Consider the following 22,140-nt stretch of genomic DNA (forward strand, 5'->3'; position numbering starts at 1 on the left):
CACTGTTCTATGTAAAATGTGGCTAATGACCTACTATATAGGGTTGTTATAAGGATTAAACGAGTTGATGTATAAACAATGCCTAGAACATAGTGACAGCTGTTTATCAATTGAACAAATGGTACAGCCCTAGACCATAGGAGTCTACCATAACTATTTTGGCTTTTTCCCAATGACAATGACTTGGTAAATAACGTAATCTGCCTAAAGAGCATCGAAGCCTAAGAGAAACTTTAATTCTTTTAAATCTTTACTATATTAATTTGCCTTTTAAGTATTTAACCTAAGAACATATATGTTACTCCAAAAGGTGGGGAGGAAGGCAACCTTTCCTGTACATTCAAGAAGAGAGGTGAGCCCTGGCTGGTGTAGCTCAGTGGATTGAGCATGGGCCTGTGAACCAGAGGATCGCGGTTCGATTCCCAGTCAGGGCACATGCCTGGGTTGCAGGCAGGTTCCCTGCAGGCCAGTTCCCTGCAGGGGATGCACTAGAGGCAACCATACATTGCTCTCCCTCTCTCCTTCCCCTCTAAAGATAAATAAATAAAATCTTAAAAAAAAAAAAAAAGAAAAAAGAGAGGTGAAAGAAATGCATACATGGTATCTTCTATCTTGCTTAAAGTAGAATGTTCAATGTGTTTTGTTTTGAGGTATAATTTATATACAATAATATATACAGATCTTAAGTGATTAATTGATGAGTTTTGATCATAATGTATCATTTGAATAGTTTGGATTCAAGTGCTACAAAATCCTTTCTCATATCCCAGAACATGGCCCCTCCAAATCAAATTAATAAATGATATTTAAATTCTGTAGTTATATCGACTTTTCTAAGAGAAGTCAATGTAACTCATAAAATAACTGGCTGATTAAAAAGTAATGTGGTGCCCTGACTGGTGTGGCTCAGCTGGCTGGGCATCCTCCACAAAGCGAAAGGTCACCAATTTGATTCCTGCTCAGGGCACATGCCTGGATTGCAGCGGGTACAGTCTCTGGTCAGGGCACGTACCAGAGGTGACTGATCTGTTTCTCTCTCACATCGATGTTTCTCTCCCTCTCTCCCTACCTTCCCCACTTGCTAAAAAATAAAATCTTAAAAAAGAAATAAAAAAACATGGCTACCACATGAGCTAAATTCATTCTTATTGGCTGTTCTAAGCAACTAATCATAAAATAAAGCACTAAATATATGTTCCAAATCACATTTAATTAACAAAACATGTTTTAGAAAACCACCTGAGTCTACGAACATACCACTCTGAATGCATTCAATCTTGTCTGATCTTGAAAGCTAAGCAGGGTCGAGCCTGGTTAGTTGTTTTCTCCCAACCAATTGGATGGGAGAAAACAACTTGAGTTGATGTATGATGATGAGTTTAATCTCAAAACGTTATTTGAGCTTAAAGAGACTTATAAATTTAACTCGAATTTTTATTTTTTTTAGACAGATACTTTTTTTTTTTAAGATTTTATTTACTTATCTTTAGAGAGGAAGGGAAGGAGAGAAGGAGAGAAATATTAATGTGTGGTTGGCCTCTCGTGAGTCCCCTGCTGGGAACTGGCCTGCAACCCAGGCATGTGCCCTGACTGGGAATTGAACCACGATCGTGTGGCTCGCAGTAACTAGAATTTTTAAATAGAGGATAACAACCAAAAATAGCTCCCTAACCTTATTTTATACAAATGTATTCCTGACGTAAGTTCCTGACTGAATCTTATTTTAAGTATGATTACTGAAAGCAGTTCTGAAGTTTCTTTTTCATACTCTATATATGGGTATCTTAACCCTAAACAAGTTGTAAACTAAAATCCATGCCAGTATACAAACAAGTAACTATTTTTTTCCCTGCCATAATTATTTTGAAAAAATTATTCCCACAGATCATGTAACAAGCTATTTCTAAAATTCTAGTTAACTGAAAGGTATAGTAACATGAAGCTAAAACATATGGAACGTGACTGACCAAATAGAAAGTGATAAACAGATTTAGAGAGGTAGTAATCAAAAAGCAACAAGAGCAAATTTGAAGTTTCCTGGTTCACAAGAGGAACACTCAACTAAAACAGTAGCAAGAGTGAAGAAATAAAGTCAGAGTACCAACAGAAAACAGGAATTGAAGTTAGCAAAAATATCGAATGTCGCCATTTAATTCTACTTTCTAGAAGTTTCTGGAGCTTTCCCCCCTGCTTTCTGTCAGTGCTTTCAACCAACAGACACTGAAGGCCAGGTGAAAGGAAATGAAATAAAATCACCAATTCATATGCTGCATCAGGTTTACATTTCTCTCAAAAAATTTTACTAAGTTTAAATTTAACAAATACTTTCCAAGTATGTCACAGTTACATCCATATTATCTCTTCTAATCAAATTATGCTTTATGCCCTGGCTGGTGCAGCTCAGTGGACTGAGTGTGGGCCTGCAAACCAAAGGAACTTGGTTCGATTTGGAGTCATGGCACATGCCTGGGTTGCAGGCCAGTTCCAGCAGGGGATGCACGAGAGGCAACCGCACATTGATATTTCTCTCCCTCTCTCTTTCCCTTCCCCTCTAAAGATAAATAAATAAATTTTTTTTAAAAATATGCTTTAAATACTAGCCACTCTCATGGACTTGTTCAACTTTCTCATTTAATGAAAGATTTTATTTCTTACTAGATTTTATTTTTCCCTATTAAGTGTGCTAAACGTTGGAATCTGATTTCTAACTTGAAGATTCATATCTGGAGAACAGCAGAAATAGGAGTTCCTTTAATTTCCCAGTTAATAAAGTGCTAATTGTTCATTATTTAAGAACAATTTATCCTAATATATAAGGCATATAATCACTCCTGTACATACCAAATTAATGCAACCTAAAATCTTATTTTCTAAATTCAAAGTTTGAACTACAAAAATATTAAGAGTAAGAATGTTTCCAATAATGGGGATTTTAAGAATAAAGGAATGCCCAGATATGACACAGGAACATTTAAATATTTACTAGGTGTCAGGTCCTATACTAAGCACTTTATGCATATTGTCATTAATAAAGAAGACTTGAACCCTGGCTAGAGAGCTTCGTTGGTTAAAATGTCATCCACTATACCAAGATTGCAGGTTCCATCCCCGGTCAGGACAAGTACAAGAAGCAACCAATGAAAGCATAAATAAGTGGAAAAACAAAATAGATGTTTCTCTCCCTGCACCTGCCTCACTCCCTCCTGTTTGAAATCAATAAACTTTTCAAAAAGTTTTTAAATGTAAAAAAAACCCCCAGAAAACTAGAATTTCATTCTTAGCTTTGTAACTTAAAAGCCTATGACTTCAGGTTAAATAATTCAGTATCTCTGGGTCTCAAATATTTTTGTTTTGTGTAAAATAATGATAGTAACACCTGCTGTAACCTTCACTGGCTGTTTCATGAATGAAATATCTGGAAATAGTTTTAAATCTACAAACTTGAAAAGGCTCTCAAACTGTAAATAAGGGGTTATTATTTGAGGTTGCATGAGTAAGAAATGTCCTGTTATTTTAAATGTCTCATTACAAGGCAATGCAATACGATATTTATACAAACAAATTATAAAAGAATTCTAATATATTCACTTAAAAATCACTTTAGCAATAAATTTTAGTTTCTTTTTAACACTTCTTATTTGCTAGCAGTGCCAAACCAGAAAGGAAAACTGACTGTCAAATAATTTATGAACTCTACTGAAGTTGTCTACTTCTCCAAACAATTTGAACCTCACAGCTTTCATGTTTTTATGTAGCAACACTAAAAAGTTTACACGTTTTTGCTTTGAAACAGAAGTTTGTATCTCACTTTCTAAAGAAAACATCACATTTATCAAAGGTAACATCAAGAATTTCTAGAAATTCTACTTAGCAATACTATAAATTGGTTCATTAGGCAAGAAACCTAAAACCAGTTAACAGCTAACAAAGACCTATAAAAATGTTATACCTTTTATTCCAGCAATCTCACTCTAATAGTATACTCTAAAACAACAACAACGGGGGCGGGGTGGGGGGAGGAAACTAGATAAAGATATGCGCAATAGACCGTTTACAAAACAAAAAATGAAAAGAATCCTAACACAGTGCCCTAAGTAATTAGCCTGATGAAGTATTACCCATAACTTTAAAAATGACAAGTACCCATCAACAGATGAAAATTTGTGAAAAAAGAGCTCACAGACAGTAGGAAAGCACTGATTACACATGTAATTGTGTGCATATGTGTACATTAACAAGCAGGAAAAAATCATTTCCACTGAAAAAAGTACAATTTTTTACTGCACTAGCTCAGGCAATATTAGCCACCTCCACTAATTTAATCAGTTTTTCTTGAGAGAGGTTGTTTATTCTGAAATAATGCAAGTATATCCAAAACTCTTCAAGCCTTCCTCTGAGAACCTCTAAAAATTTAGGTTGCCCAACTAACTGGTTTTAACGAGTATACCAAACAATTACCTTCTTCCTAGGTCTCTGGATGAATACGATAAGACTGATTTCCTGTTTCAGAACTCTGCTGCTGTTAAAATACACACACACATCCCTCTCTACCCTTTTGCTCCCACTAAAAAACATCTAAGAATGACTTCAAATAACAAATCAAAAATATAGCTATAACGTACGTAACAACTTCCAAAAGACTATCAGTTCAACAACATGCATTAGACATACTTCTCAACATTATATACTTGAACAAGCTAAATGCTAGCTCTAATTTTCTACAGCAAAATTAGAATAAAGCATATGAAACATTATAAAAGTTAAAATTATAACATTGATCCAGCATTACTATACAGTACATAAGGTATCTTCATATTCTAATCTCTATATTCAATATTAAATTTGTTACTTCTGTAATATCACCATATTATGAAAGCCATGCTCTTATGATTTTAGCATAAGTGACTACCTAAAACACTTACGTAGTCTATAGTGATGCAAAATGCAAAAGCATTAACTTTTACAGAAAAAAAGATATTCAAACAGTTAAGGTGCAGAAAATGCTGAGGGATGTGTCAGTAATCTAACAACAAAGGCCTAGTAAAACTTAATGCCAAAATCACTCTCAGTATTAGCAAACTGCTCTGTGGAAAAAATAATTGCAAGACTTCCAACTGTACTGATCTTTTCATGCAACCATGAACTAATTTTCTAATATTCAAAAAAATACGATACACATGAGATACTAAGAAAACAAGATTGTAATACGAATATGTCTCTGGCAAGTTGGTTTTCCTTAGTAAGCCAAAACTGCAAAAATTTTTAATTCTAACAATCAGATTTATGTTTCAAAGAAAGCTGTGAATTTGAATCATTTTAAAAGACAAAACCTCCAAATATGTGTGTGTTACACAACCTCCTTTAATATATGGCTTTAATAAAATAAAATAAAATCTCTTTATTCTGTATCTTAAGCCAGGAAATTACTTGGAAAGGACGTTTTTTTTCCAATTGGCAAAAAGAGTCTTGCCTAAATGCATGATTTTAATCTGTTTAAGAACAGTACGAACAAGAGATACATGTGGATGCATACATAATGGCATTATGCCATCACTAGATTGGTAAAATAAAATTAATGATTTTGTAACTCTCTTGTTCCAATACTGCAAAAAATGATTGATAATCCCACTGAAAATGTGGTAACCACTGTATCAACTTTACAATCACTTGAATAAGTGGCTTATCAAAATATCCGAAATTAGTCCCAACTGGTGTGGCTCAGTAGGTTGGGCCTCATCCCTGCAAAGGTCACTGGTTCAATTCCCAAACAGGGCACATGCAGGAATTGCAGGCCAGGTCCCTGGCTGGGGGTGAGCAAGAGGCAACCAGTCGGAAGTTTCTCTCCCTCTCTCCCTCCCTTCCACACTCTCTAAAACAATAAATAAATAAAATCTCTTTTAAAAATATTTAAAATTACATACTAAAATAATTAAAATGCCTAATTAAAAACCTTATAATATGCAGTATTAAAATACACTAACAGATATGAGAGTAAGTCTCTGCATTGCCTGGTTTGAAGAGAGAACACTCTTAATTTTAGTCAGCTACCTATAAATGCTTGTTCCTGCAGAGAAACCATTTTAGTATGAATTTAATTATTGCAACGGGGGGAAAAAAAACAATTACTAATCATGGGTAGTTGTGGAATCTTCATATTCAAAGAACATACTAAAAAATCTTGGAAAACAATTAAGCTGAAATGTAAAAGAAAATAATTCAGTAGTTAATTTTCTCAACCTCTAAAGAAACTTGAAAAACAAACTTTAACATACAGAAAGACAAAAATACCAATTGGTAGGTGAGAGGGATATAAATGAAAACAAGGAAAAGTAGGTCTTTATACCACACCCTTTAAATACTATTAAGTTAAAAAAAAGTAAAGGCTTTTAAACTTTTAATATTTGGATAAAAATCTCAGCTACATGTGTGTGCCCCACTTAATATAAGAGATACACACTATCTGCCTGTCCGAAAAGGTATCATTCTTTTCCCGGCCTACAATTCAGACCTGAATAAATTCTATAAACTGGTGTTGGTAAAACAACCTACTTTCATCAGACATTAATTTGAAATTGGCAAGATATCTCTTACTAAGAAAACAGAGGCCCCAGACACAAAGTTGCATTTGAGACCATAAATTCAAAACTATGTCTAAACTGAAATATTATATCTCATTATATTAAGCATTTGGCATGAAAACAAACTTCTCAATAAAAAACAGTGTTAACATAACAAAGCAAAGTAGATTAAAATTAAAGAGATTTATTAAAATTATGCAATTTTAAAAATTTCATGCAACTTGGCAAGAAACTTTTGTAGTGGCTCAAATGCAACAGTAAAATTTTCAATGAAGAAACTCATTTGCTAGCATACAGACAAGAATTGAGTTGTAGGAGAACAAAGAAGAGAATCTGAAAAACATTTAAAGCAAATCTTTTAAGGAATTCTTAAGTTGCCTGATTAAGTTTTACTACAATGAATTCCTAAAATATCAAGAAAACTAAATTTTAAAACTAGCCAAATCCTGAATAACTTACTATCAGGTTAAAAAATGATGTTTCTACTTAAATATCTAAATAATCTTCTAAAAGTAAATGAATAAAGGCCAGACTTTCATTACATGATCATTAGTTCTCAATCGGTATCTTTGTACAATAGAAACAGCAGCATAACCATTAAGTTTCATGTTTGTAAAAGCTTAAAATGTTGAAATTGGTTTTAAAAGTCATAATTAATAGGCAATTCCCAAAACATAAGTGTCAAAACCAATTATATCCTAAATTTTCTTAACTTTTTCCTATATTTAAATAACAGATGGCAAGCCTTAGTCCTTGGACACTACACAATAATCACAATCTGTGTGACCTTTTCAGTATTAAAAAGAATCCAAAATACCTTAATAACGAACACCTTCGCTATTTTACAGTATTATATATAACTTGACCATCTTCGACAAAACTTAGATTATGTAAAATTATACATTTTCAGTGTAGTAATCATTTCCTTTTAGATAGATTTCCTATCACTAATCTATGAAAACTATTCAGATGTTAGACTGCTTCACCAGTTTTCAAAAAAACATACATGCATATATGTGCATAAATAAAATATTTTTACCTTCACAATGTTTTCATTAGCACCCAAGAAGGTATATACCACACCTAGATCAAAATTTCCTTAAGAACTGAACAGCTTTTCCTCATTTGAAAAAATGTTACTTTAACAAGTAATTCTGTTTAAAAAAGAAGAGAATTTGTCTGTCAATATTTTTTATTCTAATTACATAAATAAATTAACTCATTGAGAGAGAATTATCACTCAACTAAAAGGTTAAAATTACTACCCTTTTTTCATATCTAACACTTAAAAATAGTACCTGACATAAACTAACACGCAATTTTGACCACAAGAATTAAGCCTGATCACAAATACAAATATACAGTAAATCTTCAACAATATCACCAATTACTGAGGTAACTATGCAAATATAAATTATATCCCTCTAAATATGATGCCTCAGGGAACAGTAACATCATGACCAGCCATACCCTTTCTCATTAAAGACAGGAAAGCAACAGGATTTTAGTACACTACTTTAGTATCAAATGATGTGACACTTTATTCAAATCACTTCTATATCCATTCTAATTTCAACACAGTAATTCTACAACAGGAAAAAGAAATCTGACAGACCAAAAGCTTGTAAGTAAATTTTACTTCATCTCACTTAAGTAAAATATGCTTACTATGCAATAGCTTCCCTGTAAGTAAATAAGAATAAGGAAGCTTCAAGACTCAAATGCTTTGGCTACTTTTTAACAGATTATGATTTTGTGAATTAAAATTATGAACATCTTTCCTATATTTAGACCATCTTAAATCCACTCTCAAGAAAAAAAAAAACAAAATAGCTGTGTGTGTGTGTGTACACACACACACACATATATATATATAAATATACATGCCAAATACTGGATACAATGTGTAACTACAAGGAAATATTTTTGATGACTTCAGTATTTAAAAATAATTACTTTAGGCAATTATGAGGTGCTTTGAAAATTGTTCAAACACACACACACACACCCCTTTAAGTTCACTATGATAAATTACATTTTAAAACAGATGCATATGAATGAAACAAGAAGCTAATATGGAAACAAGAATTTTCAGACAAGTAGGACAATAAGTAAATTTTTTAATTCTTTATAATCACATTTTTATTAAAGAAATATTCTTAAATACAGTAAAGCAAATGGAGTTTTTAACTCACTGAAATAAACACCATAAGCTTTATTCGATTAAATTATAGCAATAAATGCTGTTTTCTTCTTTTTCCTTAGTGTTTCATTTATACTAGGCACATTTTTTAAAAGATGTTTATTTATTTATTTTTAAAGAGAGGGGAAGAGAGGGAGAGAAACATCAATAGGTTTCCTCTCCTATGCACGGTGACTGGGGACTCTCCGTGCAACTTAGGCATGTGCCCTGATGGAGATGGAAATGGCAACCTTTCACTCTGCAGGACCCACCTGAGCCACACCAGTCAGGGCGCTGTTTTCTTAACACTTTTGAAAGTTATCTGTGATTAGCAGTCCTGGTTTTTAAATATTTATATTTAAATTTTTTTAATATTTAAAATATTAAAGATGACATGACACATACATACAGTGAAATACTACTCAGCCATAAGAAGAGATAAAATATTGCCATTTGCAACAACCTGGGTGGACCTGGAGAATATTATGCTAATAAAAGTTAAATAAGTCAGTCAGAAAAAGCTAAGAACCATATAATTTCACTCATATATGGGATATAAAACTGAAACTCATAGACACAGACAACAGTTACGGTGATTACCAGAGGGAAAAGGGGTAGAGAGGGTAGTAAAAGGTAAAGAACAAATATATGGTCAGGGAAGATGATACGACTTTTGAGTGAACACGCAATGCAATATACCATTAAGTATCATAGAAATTAAAAAATAAATAAAATATTGATCAGTATCTCTAAATCTCATCATTTCAAAAAGAATAACTCAGTTAAAATTTAAATTTCATAAAAATTTTTAAAATATGCCTCAACATTTTATTCTGCTTGTGCGAAGTGAGAGGCAAAATAAATTGTAAAATCAAGCAAACAAAAAATCATAGGAAACAATCTATTCCTAGAACACTTTCATAATTAAGTTTTTCTACCCTAAAAACAAAACAAAAAAAATTCTGAACCCACTAAGCTACCTCAGTGGCATCTTCTTATATCTGAACTAATCTAAGGCTCTGTTCCACACTTTTCCAAAAACTTCATGTTAATTCAAGTTCGTAATTTAGATAAAGCACTTTAAATTCAACAGGCTGAGACTGCAATTTAGGATCTACAAAAGAATATAATGCATGCATCAAAAAGCCTTAGAGCCCACCTTACTTTTTTCACCCGAAAAAATTTGATAAGTTTTTATAACGTATCGAAATTTGCCATTTTGCATCAATGCATTTAACTTCACCATACCTGTCTATAACAAAAGCAACTTTAGAATAAAAAAGTTTAAGATTAAAGAATGCATTAAACAACAAAAAACAAATATATTGGGAGCAAAGTAACTCCCGACAAATACATAATTAAAGGAAACAGTTAAGATTACTTTAAAAATTACTGGCAATATAAAAAAATTGAATGCTTTATTTTAATAAAGCATAGCCATCCTACTAGAGCAGTTCTACTGCAAATCCTCATGCAGTGCATTACACTTACACATTTACTGAAAACACTGTCCGCCTTTTCTAACAATCTGAAAGCAACAAATTCACAATCAGCCTAAGAGACTTATTAGCAGGGATCTTATATGAATAAAGTTATTATTATTATAAAGAACACTGGCCTAGTGGCATAAGAAAACCTCAATGTTGAAAGCCTGGCTTCATCATTTATTAGCAATTTGACCTTAAAGACCACAACCTAAGGCAAAGGTACATACGTTTATTAAATCTTATACTTATTACAGACCAGACATTTTATACCTTTAAACCAGAGTTTCTCAACCACAGCAGTACTAGGAATTTGGGGCCAGATAATCCTTTGTTGGGGGAGGGGCTGTCCTATACATTACAAGACATTGAGGCAACATGCCCGCTCTCTACTCACTAGATGCTAATTGCATCCCTGCCTCAGCTATGACCACCTCAAATGTCTGGACATTACCAAATGCCCAGACAAGGCAGCAGAGATCACCCCTACTTGGCAACCAATATTCTGAACACATCTAAACTACACTTTAAACAAACCTAAAAACACACTCCACATGCTAAGGATTTTTACTAGCACATCAGAGATGTGGGAACCAGGGTTCGGTAAGGTTTAGTGTATCTGTTATCACACAACTGATGAAGTGGCTAACGAAGGATTTAAACTAAATTTTAATGCAGCTGATTCCCAAACCTATTCTTCCATTACACTATAGTGCTGTTTTTAAACTCACTGCTTCATCTACAAAATCAGGATATTTGCCATGCTGAATTATTTGGGTTTAGAGATTTAATGAGACAATGTATGTGTAAATACTATTGACCTACAGAAGATTAACACAGTATAAGGATTTGCTTGATGGGAGATTATGTAATAAAGTGGTTCACAAAGTATGATCCCCACACCACCACCATCAGCATCACTTAGGAACTTGTTAGAAACAAATTCTCAGATCCCAACCCAGACCTAATGAATCACAAACGCTGGAGGTGGTGCAAGAGTCTGTGGTTATCAAGTACCCTAATATCTCTAAAGTTTGAGAACCACTGATACAACAGAATCAGAAAAATACTGCACCAGATGCCCCAAAACCCTGTGTCCTTCTTTAGACTCAATCTACCAACTTTTAAGAAGTTACTGATTTTACTGGAGCCACGATTCCTGTACTACAGAAGAGAAAAGGAAAGTAATGCTGGCCCTGTTTTTTTTTTTTATCTCCTTAAGTTTTTTTATTGTATTTTTTGCCCAATTACCATTTAGTCCCCTTATACCTCCTCCCCCGACACCAGCAATAACCACACTGTTGTCCATGCCCATGAGTCCTTTTTCCTCAATCCCTCCACCCCTACCCTACCCCTTTAATGTCAACTTGTTCTCTATTAAATCTGTCTCTATTTTGCTTGTTAGCTGTTTGTTCATAGACTCCACATTATGAGTGAAATCAAATGGTACTAGTCTTTCTCTGATTAGCTTATTTCACTTAGCATAACATTCTCCATCCATCCTGTCACAAAGAGTAAAATTGTCATCTTTTTTACATCTGAGTAGTATTCCATTGTGTAAATATCCCATAGTTGTTTGCCCAAAATACTAATTCAAAAGGATATAAACACCCCTACGTTCATTGCCACCTTATTTATAACCACCAAGATATGGAAGCGGCCCTACATCTTAGGTACTCCTTTCTTTGCCAAATCAAAAAGCTAATGGTTAAGAAAAGGCCTTGTTAATAATAAAAAATATATATACTAAACAAATATAAGACTGTCAGGGTACATACTAGCTAATTCTACTACATTAATTAAAAAGAAAAACCCTTTTGACTCAAGTCTTCATTTTTTCATGTTTCATAAATATTAAATAAAAATATTAAACGAATTTCACAACATGGCTAAATTAAGCCTGACAAAGCAGTTTTCACATTATGAAAAAAAAAAAAAAGCCCAGGCATCCCACTGTGTTTCTTACTCAGAACAATGTAACTGATAAACACACATTTTAAAAAATACATTAACAATTAACCTTAGTAATATTGCCCCCAAATTTCATTTTAAAAGTAGAAAGTTTTCATTTCTACTTACTTAATCTCTAAAATCTTTAATCATTTCATAGTAACTACAACACTCTAAAGGAAGAGTTCCATTTATTCATGAGAGCAACAGAATTTTAAGTGAAAAAAACCTGCATACATTTTAAAGCAGTTGTTTGCAATTTTGAACATGTACACTTATTTACTTTAAGATAACTTTAAGAATACATCTGATTTGAAGAGCACCTCATTCAAATCACAATGCATTTCATAATACCTTATATAATTACATCCTCTTTAAAAGACTAGAAATATTAAACATATAAAATAGCAATATTATTGCTATTTTATTTTAGCCTGATAATCTTAAAAATCAAAGAAAATAAAATTCAGAACGATTCCAAAGGGCTTTAGTAAATCAACTAAGTTTTGGGTAGAGATTAAAGCAAACCACAGATCCATGTAGCATGAAAGAGAAATGTTTTAAACAACTCAATTTTCCCAGATCTCAAAACGCACAGTTCCATTCTACAACCTATATTTGGACCAAAATACAGCCAGCTTTTACAACACCTAAAATATGTTTAAAATCACATAATGAGCCCTGGCTGGTGAGTGCCTGCCTACAAATCAAAAGGTTGCTGGTTCAATTCCTAGTAGGGGCATCCGCCTGGGTTGCGGGTCACATGCCCATTTGGGGGCCTGTGAAAGGCAATCAACTGATATTTCTCCTGCATCAATGTTCCTCTCCCTTCTTTCCCCACTCTCTGGAATATAATAAAATGTTTTTTTAATCACATAATCAGATACTCACATATATAATTAAACAGAAAACCATTCTACAATGCTAAAAAAGCAAGCAAAAAAACCTGGAAATCAAGTGCTTCACACTGAGGGTACAATGAGAGACCAGAATAGGCAAAGGGACAAAAAAAGATCCCTATGCACACAAAACAGTCTTTACTACACAGGTCTCAAGCTGATTCCATACTTCTCCATACTTGATAAAAATATATGAGGAAAAAATCCTTTACCTCTTTCTTCCCACTTCTAGTGCCTAAAATTATAGACAATCTTGAGTAAATGTGAAAATGGGACACAATAACACAATGGTTTAACACTAAATTTAAATCCTATATTATATTTATGTACTGCCAGATTAAGTGTAAATTATACTGTGTAAACATAACTGGCATGCAAAGCTGCATGACTCACCCAAAATCTTAATACACGCACACACGCAAAATGCTAAGAAATATGCCTTTTTTTGATAAACAGTTTACACAACTCCTGTATCATACATTATACATTAAAACTTTTCTTTCATTTGAGGCAGATTACTCTTTATAAATAAAAGTATACTTATGTTGACCTATCTTTAACACTAAAGAAAATTTAATGTAACAAGTTTTTTCCTAAAACTTCTACTTTAGTATGCCATAATAATAGGAACTTTTTGATTAATATAATAATTAACATGTTTGGTCAAAGCAGGACTTCTAATGCTATTTGTGATGAAATAGCAAAATCACAGGCATGTTACACACATACTCAGAGCTCCTAAAGAAATATCTCGTATTTTAAAAAGTACTCAGAGCTTAAACCAATTAACATTCTAACATATCCAAAACTGAGGAAATTCAGTCATATTTACTGCTTCTCCCACAAAGGAAAAGACAATTAACTTCTCACACATGGATAATCTGAAATCATGATTTTTAAGAGAAGCAGCTACCATTTAAGTATTTACAATATGTCAGGTACTATGCTAAGTGAATTATTTGTATTATCTCATTTATTCTCCAAGAAAAACCTTATGTGGGTAGCTATTATTATCCTCATTTTACAGATAAAACAGGTTAAGAGGGTTAAGTAACCTACTCAGGGGCAGAGCCAGGATTCATTGCAACATAAGGCAGGCTCCAGAGTGTACAGTGCCACCCTAAAATCTCAAATGATACAATGTATACACAATGTTTAAATAAAACTAATACTCAGTATTTTTATGCAATTTAAAACAGATTTAACCTAGTTTGAAAATTCCAAATCAATATCCACTAAAGTAATCTCTTTACTTTAAAGAGAAAATAAGTACTCTTTTAAGAATTATGGTAGTTTGCTAACTATATTCATTTTACCTGTAGACACTGAACATTCACACACTTATTAAAACTCACTGTCCATACAGATTCTTTGTTCATTCTTATGATCGGTGAATCTAACTCATAAGTGTGTGCACATTCTGTATTTGCAGTTGTCTTTTCCACACTATGTAGAGGTTAAGAATATTCTTTTGCTGACAGGTTCAAACCACATACCCATCTGTCAATTCTCACCACCACCACCACCAAGTATGTAACTAATAATCAGAAGATATCCACCCATCTCTTAAATACCAAAAGTAGAAAATGAAGACTATCTGCTTTAACTATACTTGAACTAAATTAAAATTTCCCATCCAAAATTATTTTACCACTAAATTGTTTATTCTTCCTACATTAATATTTTCCAACAGCCATTTTTTATTCCAGTGCAACTTATATTAAAAGAACCAAATTGCTAATATCTGTAACCAATTAAAAATATTCAAAAAACTAGGGGATAGGTGAACAGTCAAACTCAATATACTAATTTCACCTTTCCTGACAAATGAAAGTATTTTACATTAGTAAGTGCATATACTCAATACTTCCAAAGAGACTCATTATTCACACACCAAAAACACTTTTGACCACCTAACAAAGAATGCCTGTGAAGCATACGGCCCATATAAAAGAATTAGGGTATCAGTTTGCTCAATAAATCTTTACCAACCTAAGATTATTCAGTTTAACTTTAACATTGCTGACAGCTCTGATAGCAGCTGAACTAATTTCTAAGCTACCAGATAGAATGCAACTGTAAAACAGAACTGGATAATTATTGAAATCATCACTGACCCCAATCTCACAGATTGATTGATACAAACGCCTTAAATCACTATCCTTAGAACAAATCCCAATACCTTTTCTTAATGAATTCAGGCCACAAAAAGAATTCCCCAACACTGACAATACTTAAAGTCAAGTTTATCTAACACACACAAATAAGCTCAGAGGATAAAAATTCTGAGCTAATGGCCTCTATAGGTAAAAATTTGATACTAAATAAACTACTTATACTACCTTAATAACATATAGTCTGGAAGGTAAATCCTTATATATATTATATAGTACAGTCAAGGCCTAACATTTCAAGTAAGTCAAAAACTGTTATATGAATGCATACTTCTGCCTTTACAAACTCTGATTTCACATACAATATTAACATAAAAACATTTCCTATACTTTTGTTTTACCAGTAGGATACTAATATAAAACCACTTCTTATACTTTTGTCTTACTAAAAAGGCTGAGGTGAAAATGTTAAACCAGAATGTTTACTGAGTATCAATTAATGTTGAAACATTGTGAACCGATTTTCCCATAATAAATACTCCTCCATCAAAAGTCCCTTAAGTGACAACTTAAATGCCTTAAAATTATAAAAAATTATAAAATTAAGCTTGTATAAAAAAATTAAGCTAAAGTTATAAAAAAGTATTAAGCTATCATCAAATGAACAAGTAGCAAATGAGGCAAATCTCTAAATGAGAACTCTTGAAAATAAGAATTTAAGACTTCACTTTCAAGTAAGAAAGTTTGTAACATTAAGAGGGTTATAGGTTATATATAGTTATTAGGAAAAAGCAGATAAACTGTTCCACACAGAAATTAAAACAATATTGCAAGCTACAATTCTAATGTTGAAATAAAATTCTAAAAGTTAATACACACAAATGCATCTTTTTCTATTTTTCTAAAACTAAATTTAAAATTAAGGTGATTATATCTCACCATGTTTTATGACATTTATTAATTTTGTATCTTAGTATATTATAAGCACTGTAAATCTGCACTGATGACTGTACTACTGTCCAAACATTTACAATGGACAGCAATAAAGTTCCTTTTTCCTTATATTGAGTCATAATCTGTAAATTACTCTCCATTCAGATGTGCTTTATTCTTGAATAAGCTTTATGAAAATGAAGTTTGTAAATTATTTTATAGCAATTAGGTGGCCTAGTTATGTTGTTTAGGAAAGAAATACAACTTAGCAGATACATAACAGTGTAAAAACCATGAATAGACTAAACTCTTTAAAAAAAAAACACCTCACAATATGGTCTTTCAGTAATCACTAATTTTAAGTGATTTCAATAACCACTGTACTCTGTACAAGTTAAAAATAATCCCTACAAGGGTTAATATTTGAAAAGACATAAACTTATCAAATAATAAAAATACAACAGAAGCCAAAAGTTTCCATGAACTCTAAAGACACTAAATATTTTACAGACTCAGGTTCAGCACTACTAACAAATTATTTTTTAGAGTAATCAATTTTACAAAAATCTTTTACAACTGGATTGTGGTCCTCAATTTTCCTTTGAGAAATCACTTAGTAATCTTTCCTTATCATATAAAAAACTCCAGTCACTACTTTCATAAAATAATTTAACTTTCAACAGGCTAACTGTTGAAATAGTTCATACAACCTGCCAGAGAAAAGTCTTCAATGGCCATTTTAATCCCCCACCTCACAATAAACACAAGCCCCTAACAAAACACTGAAGTGAAACCAAGCAAACCAAAGTGCTTTAGTGTATCAAAATTATTGGAAGTGTAACTATCATTAAAAAGCAAGCTCTTCACTGACTTTTTCCTAATTTTTTTCATATCAACATTTGGCTCAATAAAACCACAACTCTAGAAATTATGTGTTGTTAGTCATTTGATACAATATTTGACACTGCTTTCTATGCATACCATAACTAAAAAGTTTTAGAGAAAGTTTTAAGTCACATTTCACATATAAAGGCACACATACTCTGAAGTGAAAAATGTCCACCCATTTCATTTCTCATATATAAGCAACTGGCAGAATAATTTTAGTTTTATAAACCTGATTATTTTAATTCAATAGGTAAAGTAAAAATAGCATAAACAAATTTTGATTACTGAGAGTAATCTGTTAACCAAATGTCACTCCAAAAATTTTTTTTGAATGGGGGCTTTTTTGAAAAAGTTAAATAAACATTTAATTTGTTCTTGTATACCTAGACAACTATCAACTACTTTTGAAATGTTACAAATCAGAAGAGTTTCTTCATACTTAATTATCTCCTAGGCAAGCAGGTCAAGTTCAGCCTACTGAAATTTTTTAATTAATGCAGTCTCCAAAATTTCCAATTCTTTTTCTTCATACTATTTTTAACTTAGAAAACTTATCATTTTGTGTGGTGTAAAACTATTTCTTCAAGAACTTCTATCATTTCAAAACAAAATTTGCTGTGCACATTTATGTGAAGCTACATATCCAAAGGAATATAACCTCTTCAGACAGAAAATGTTTTATAAAAAAAAAAGACAACTTTCCCACAATATTTAGCAGGACTCATACACATTAGTGTCACTCTACCTTTAAGCAAAATGTTTACTGATATTTGCCAGAATAGTTTTCTATTAAGAATACTCTATTAACACTTATTGCAATTACATAATTTTAACTAAATATTGCCCACTGCTACAATTCACACCACCAAATTTTTTTTGGCCTTAATAGACTAGTACAGTCACCTGGGAACAGTAATTTAATTTAATTCGGTTTTTCATATTTTATACACCGGCCTACCAATAACTCTCAATTCCTGTGATACTTTCCATTCTGCAGAAGGAGGGGCTCTATCCCCCATCCTCGATCAAAACCAGTTTCTTATATCTGAAACTGCAAAGATTAATGCTTTTTGATAAGCACTATCTTTTGAAGTACATAGACAACCAAAACTATGCGCCGTTAAATTTTTCTGGGTTTCTGTCTTATTCAACAAGCTGACTCAGTAAATTTTACTCTGTATGAAAAAGCTAACACACCTACCATCTGAAGCTGGAGTAGTCCACTCTCACCAGCATTTCTGGCTATTAGCTGGTCAATTATACTTGACATGCTACACGAGCCAGAGTGAATTTAAGGGATGCCTAAAGGTGTCAGAGGTCCTGAAACCTAAATAAGGTTGAGTAGCTCTGGCATCACAATACTTAAATTTCAAGTGAGAACTTAGGTTTAATCTTTGCAATCACCATTTGCTGCACACAATCCCTTGAACCGACACAACATTATTATCTGGGATCAAAAACCACTCCATCTCCATTCTATTAGGTGTAACAAGAGCACTGAATATTAAATGCTACTGGAAGTGCAAATTTCATGCCCTATCCTACGCCACCCCACCAGCAGAGAAAAAGGCAAATTTAACAAAGATCTAATAGGAGTGCCGTACGAGGCATATCATGGCACTATTGATCTCAAATGACAAAACTTCTAAATGCCAGTCAAAGTTGTAATTAACTTAAGTTTAAATATACCAACCTCACTTCTGCCCTCAAATAAACACCATATATACTGAAAACGACTGTGCTTCTAAAATTATGCAAACCAGCACACAATTCAAATTTTAAAAGAATCTATCGATGCAACCCAGGAAACTAAGAACAATCACTGCAAGATTTCTGATGCAATATGCGTACGTGCACCACTAATTTTCATTTTAATCTGATCTATACCCCTGATCTAGGGCCTTAAGCCAAGATTTAATCAAAATATGCTCGACCTCAACGGGTCTACTTTTCTGTTCCTTTACTAGACCAGATTACCAAACTCACTAATCTCTAACAGCGAACTGTATTCTGTATTAACGGACAATAGCCTTCAGGAAGAAACCCCATAGATAGCCTAAGAAACCAATCGGTGCCTTGACACTTGCAACCAGGCCAAGAGTTCCGTCTAGCTGAACACACCCTACCTAGGCTGAATGAATTCGAGACACACACACAAAACACACACACACTCCAGAAATGCGACCAGGGTTAAATGTTACAGTCACCCAAACTACGGAAATTTTTCGCATCCGTCTACTCCCACGTTCTAAGAGAAAGTGACAGAAAAAGGTAAAGAAGAGCAGCCGCAGAAATGGATACAGGTCAAGTCTAAGTCGAATCCATCCTCTTGATATCTCCTTTTGTTTCTGCTAACGATCTCTTTGATGATGGCTGTCATGTCTGGGAGCCTGTGGCTGAAGAAAAAGGAGGAGAGAGATGGCAGAAGCTGCTGGTGGCGGGGCTTCTTCTGCAGGATGGAAATGGCTTTGGACTTGGCGGTCGCTGATGCCCCCCGCTCTGCTGCCGCTGGGCTCTGGACCGCAGCCGGGTAATGGCTGCTGCGGCGGCTGCTGGATGGTTGCAACGACTGGGCCTGCTTCTCCTCAGCAACCAGAGGCCTGGAAGCGGCGGCAGCGGAATGGGGAAAAGACGAATAATCCTCGGAACGACTGCCTCCTCCGGCGGCCTCCGGAGCCCGGGCCAAGGGGGGTGCGGCGGCGGCGGAGGGGAGGTTTAAAACCGGCCCGGGTCCCTGGACGTGCCGCCGCCGCCGCCGCCGTGTTGGAGGCAGTAGGAGGGGAGAGACCAACTCTCCGGCGTTCCCAGCCCTGGAAATGGTGACAGGCGGCTCCGACCCCCTTCTCGGAGCTGTAGCCGCTGCGGCTGCCGCCGCTTCTCCCCCCCGCTCCAGGAGCGGGAGGTACCGCCGCCGCACCTCAGCCGGCTCCCGCCCGAGCCCAAGGCTTCCACCTTCCCTTTCAGAAGCCGAGGACGAGGCTGCTGCTGCACGGTTAGAAATGAAGAGGAGGCGAGGAACGCCGCCGCTGCCGCCGCCGCCGCTGGTCGGCCGGCTCCCCGAGGGCGCTGCCCCCGCGGCTGCTCACAGGCGCTGAGAGGGGCTCTGGGCCGCGGCCGCCGCCGTCTCTCATCTCCCTCGCCTGAGCCCGGCCTCGCCTCTCAGCGGCTCAACTCTCAAACTTCCATCATGGCTGCAGCTTCCGAGAGGAGAGAACTAAGCGCAACCGCAGCGCAGCCGCGTCCCGGCGCCCGAACGTGTACCCTGCCGCAGTGCACAAAGAGTCCCGCCACATCACCGTCCGCCGCTCGTCCCGCCCCCTTCGCCGCCGCACCAGGAACCCGAGAGCTCCGGGAGTCCGAGGAAGCGCAGGAGGTGTACGAGAGCGCGCTGGGGGAGGGAAGGACCGGGTAGGGCAGGGGTGGTAGGAGGGGCAGGGTAGCTCCAGGTGCGAACGCCGAGCCCCAACCTGCTAGCGCCGCTGAGCATGCCCAGTGTGGCCCTTCCAGGCTCGCTCGGGCTTGTTCTGAGACGCTGGCCAGTAGCTAACTGCACTTGCCGTGGCTGTTTCGGCAGCAACGCTGGGCGGGGAGGACGAGCTAAGCCTCGGCCTGTGCCCAGAAACGCAGCCGGATGCAGGGCAGGCTGTTGCGGGGTGCTAATAGTGAAAGCTGAGGCGGGTGCGTTGAGTGATGTCACTGACGCGGGTCTGCGGGTACCTGTACACAGGTGCAAAGAACCCGGTGACCGTGTTGGTCAGTGTAAACGGAAATGCAGGTACAGCGAGGACATCCCGCCCCCGGCACCGCTCCTAAGTTTCCCTGGCCAAGGCCTGCAGCCTCAGTCTTTTACACCGCTGTCGGATCACAATCGTTCTCAGAGATTCGACTGCAGCGGCCTTTGCCACGTAATTTCACCTAGCCCCCCCTCCTACCCCCGTGTCCTCAAGGTGTCAGTCTTAGCACAAATAGCACCCCCACTATTGTGTCTCCATTGTGTATCACTTCATTCGGCCCCCTTTTACCTCCCCACCTCCCGCTTCCCCGGCAACTTGGCCCTTTTGCCCTAAAAATGAAACTCGAGCACGGTGAGCGTGATAGCATCGTTCCTGCATTTCTCAGGCCCCAAAAATAACTGTCTAAGTGGACTGAAAGCGGGACCCCCTGGGTGGATGCTTTCACCTGCATTGCCCCCTGGAGGACCGAGCGTTTTCCACAGTTGGGGATCTGGTTCGGTTCACCGGCTCGAACTCAAGCTGGGTCCTCAGAGGCTATATTGCCCCGCCCCTTTTGGGCCATTGTGAAAACCCGGACCGGTGGATTGCCCGCGGGCCAGGTTCCGCGCTCCCCTAGCAGGGAAGTGCGCGATGAAGGCCGGGGTTGCTGGGCCAGCGTGAGAAGTACGCGACGGTAGGAAGCTGCAACCCCTTCGAGTGGGCGGGGCCGAAAAGTCCTAGGAGGGTTCAAAGGAGGTGGAGGGATACACGGGCCAGAGTCGGAACTACTTTCAGGAGGAGGTCACGTGTGTTCCTAGTTGGGGAACTTTCCAAATTCCCACTCGCCTCTGATAGCTGGAGAGGCGAGTGGTTCGCCCTTCGACCGGGGTGCTCCTACCTTATGCAGGCAGCGGGACCCCAGAGTCTCCCAGTTCACGGCGGTTCACGGCGGAAACACAGTGCCTCAGAGGAGGCACCTACTGGAGCGCTGTCGGGGCTGACGCCTTGGGAGCTGGTTACACAAGCACCCACATCCAAGCACGTGCCTCCGCCTTTCCGCACCGTTTGCTGCCGCCGCTGTTTCTTACAGACAGCGTTCTTGGGAACGAGAGTTCCCAAGCTGCTCCCACCTGTGTCCTGCTACCCACAGAGCAAGCCAAATGGCCGGGACTTGAGACTCCTACCTTTGGATCACCTAACACTGCGTATTCTCTACAACAGGAGAAGGGGCTGTGCCATGGAGGTCTGTCTCCCTCGCTAGTGCCCTGCCCCTTAGGGCGAGACTTTCTGGTGCTGTGGCCTCGGAGCAAGAGGGTATCTCTTGCCGCAGACCGCTGCTTGAATACACCGATGTTGCAACAAACTTGCAGTCACTAAGTCACTAACCCTGAGCTGGTGA

At 36.6% G+C, this 22,140-nt stretch overlaps 2 protein-coding genes across 2 annotated transcripts in view; one reads left to right on the forward strand and one right to left on the reverse strand.

The window, feature by feature from the left end:
• The window catches only part of PTEN (phosphatase and tensin homolog), a gene marked incomplete at its 5' end in the record, with an annotated part of 80,803 nt that extends 60,693 nt beyond the window's left edge, over positions 1-20,110 (reverse strand). Inside the window, one exon of the mRNA XM_037156623.2 lies at positions 19,330-20,110. Within this exon, the coding sequence (XP_037012518.1) occupies positions 19,330-20,110 (781 nt within the window). The remainder of the gene's footprint in view (positions 1-19,329) is intronic.
• Positions 20,111-20,718: 608 nt separating this feature from the next.
• Positions 20,719-21,916, forward strand: KLLN (killin, p53 regulated DNA replication inhibitor). Its single transcript, XM_053664029.1, is given in 4 exon segments — positions 20,719-20,803; positions 21,427-21,449; positions 21,451-21,596; positions 21,598-21,916. Coding segments are annotated over 4 exon segments (573 nt in total).
• Positions 21,917-22,140: the final 224 nt, after the last annotated feature.

Source organism: Artibeus jamaicensis, unplaced genomic scaffold (genome assembly GCF_021234435.1).
Source record: "Artibeus jamaicensis isolate MK-2021 breed Jamaican fruit bat unplaced genomic scaffold, CSHL_Jam_final contig_332, whole genome shotgun sequence".
Classification (NCBI taxonomy): domain Eukaryota; kingdom Metazoa; phylum Chordata; class Mammalia; order Chiroptera; family Phyllostomidae; genus Artibeus; species Artibeus jamaicensis.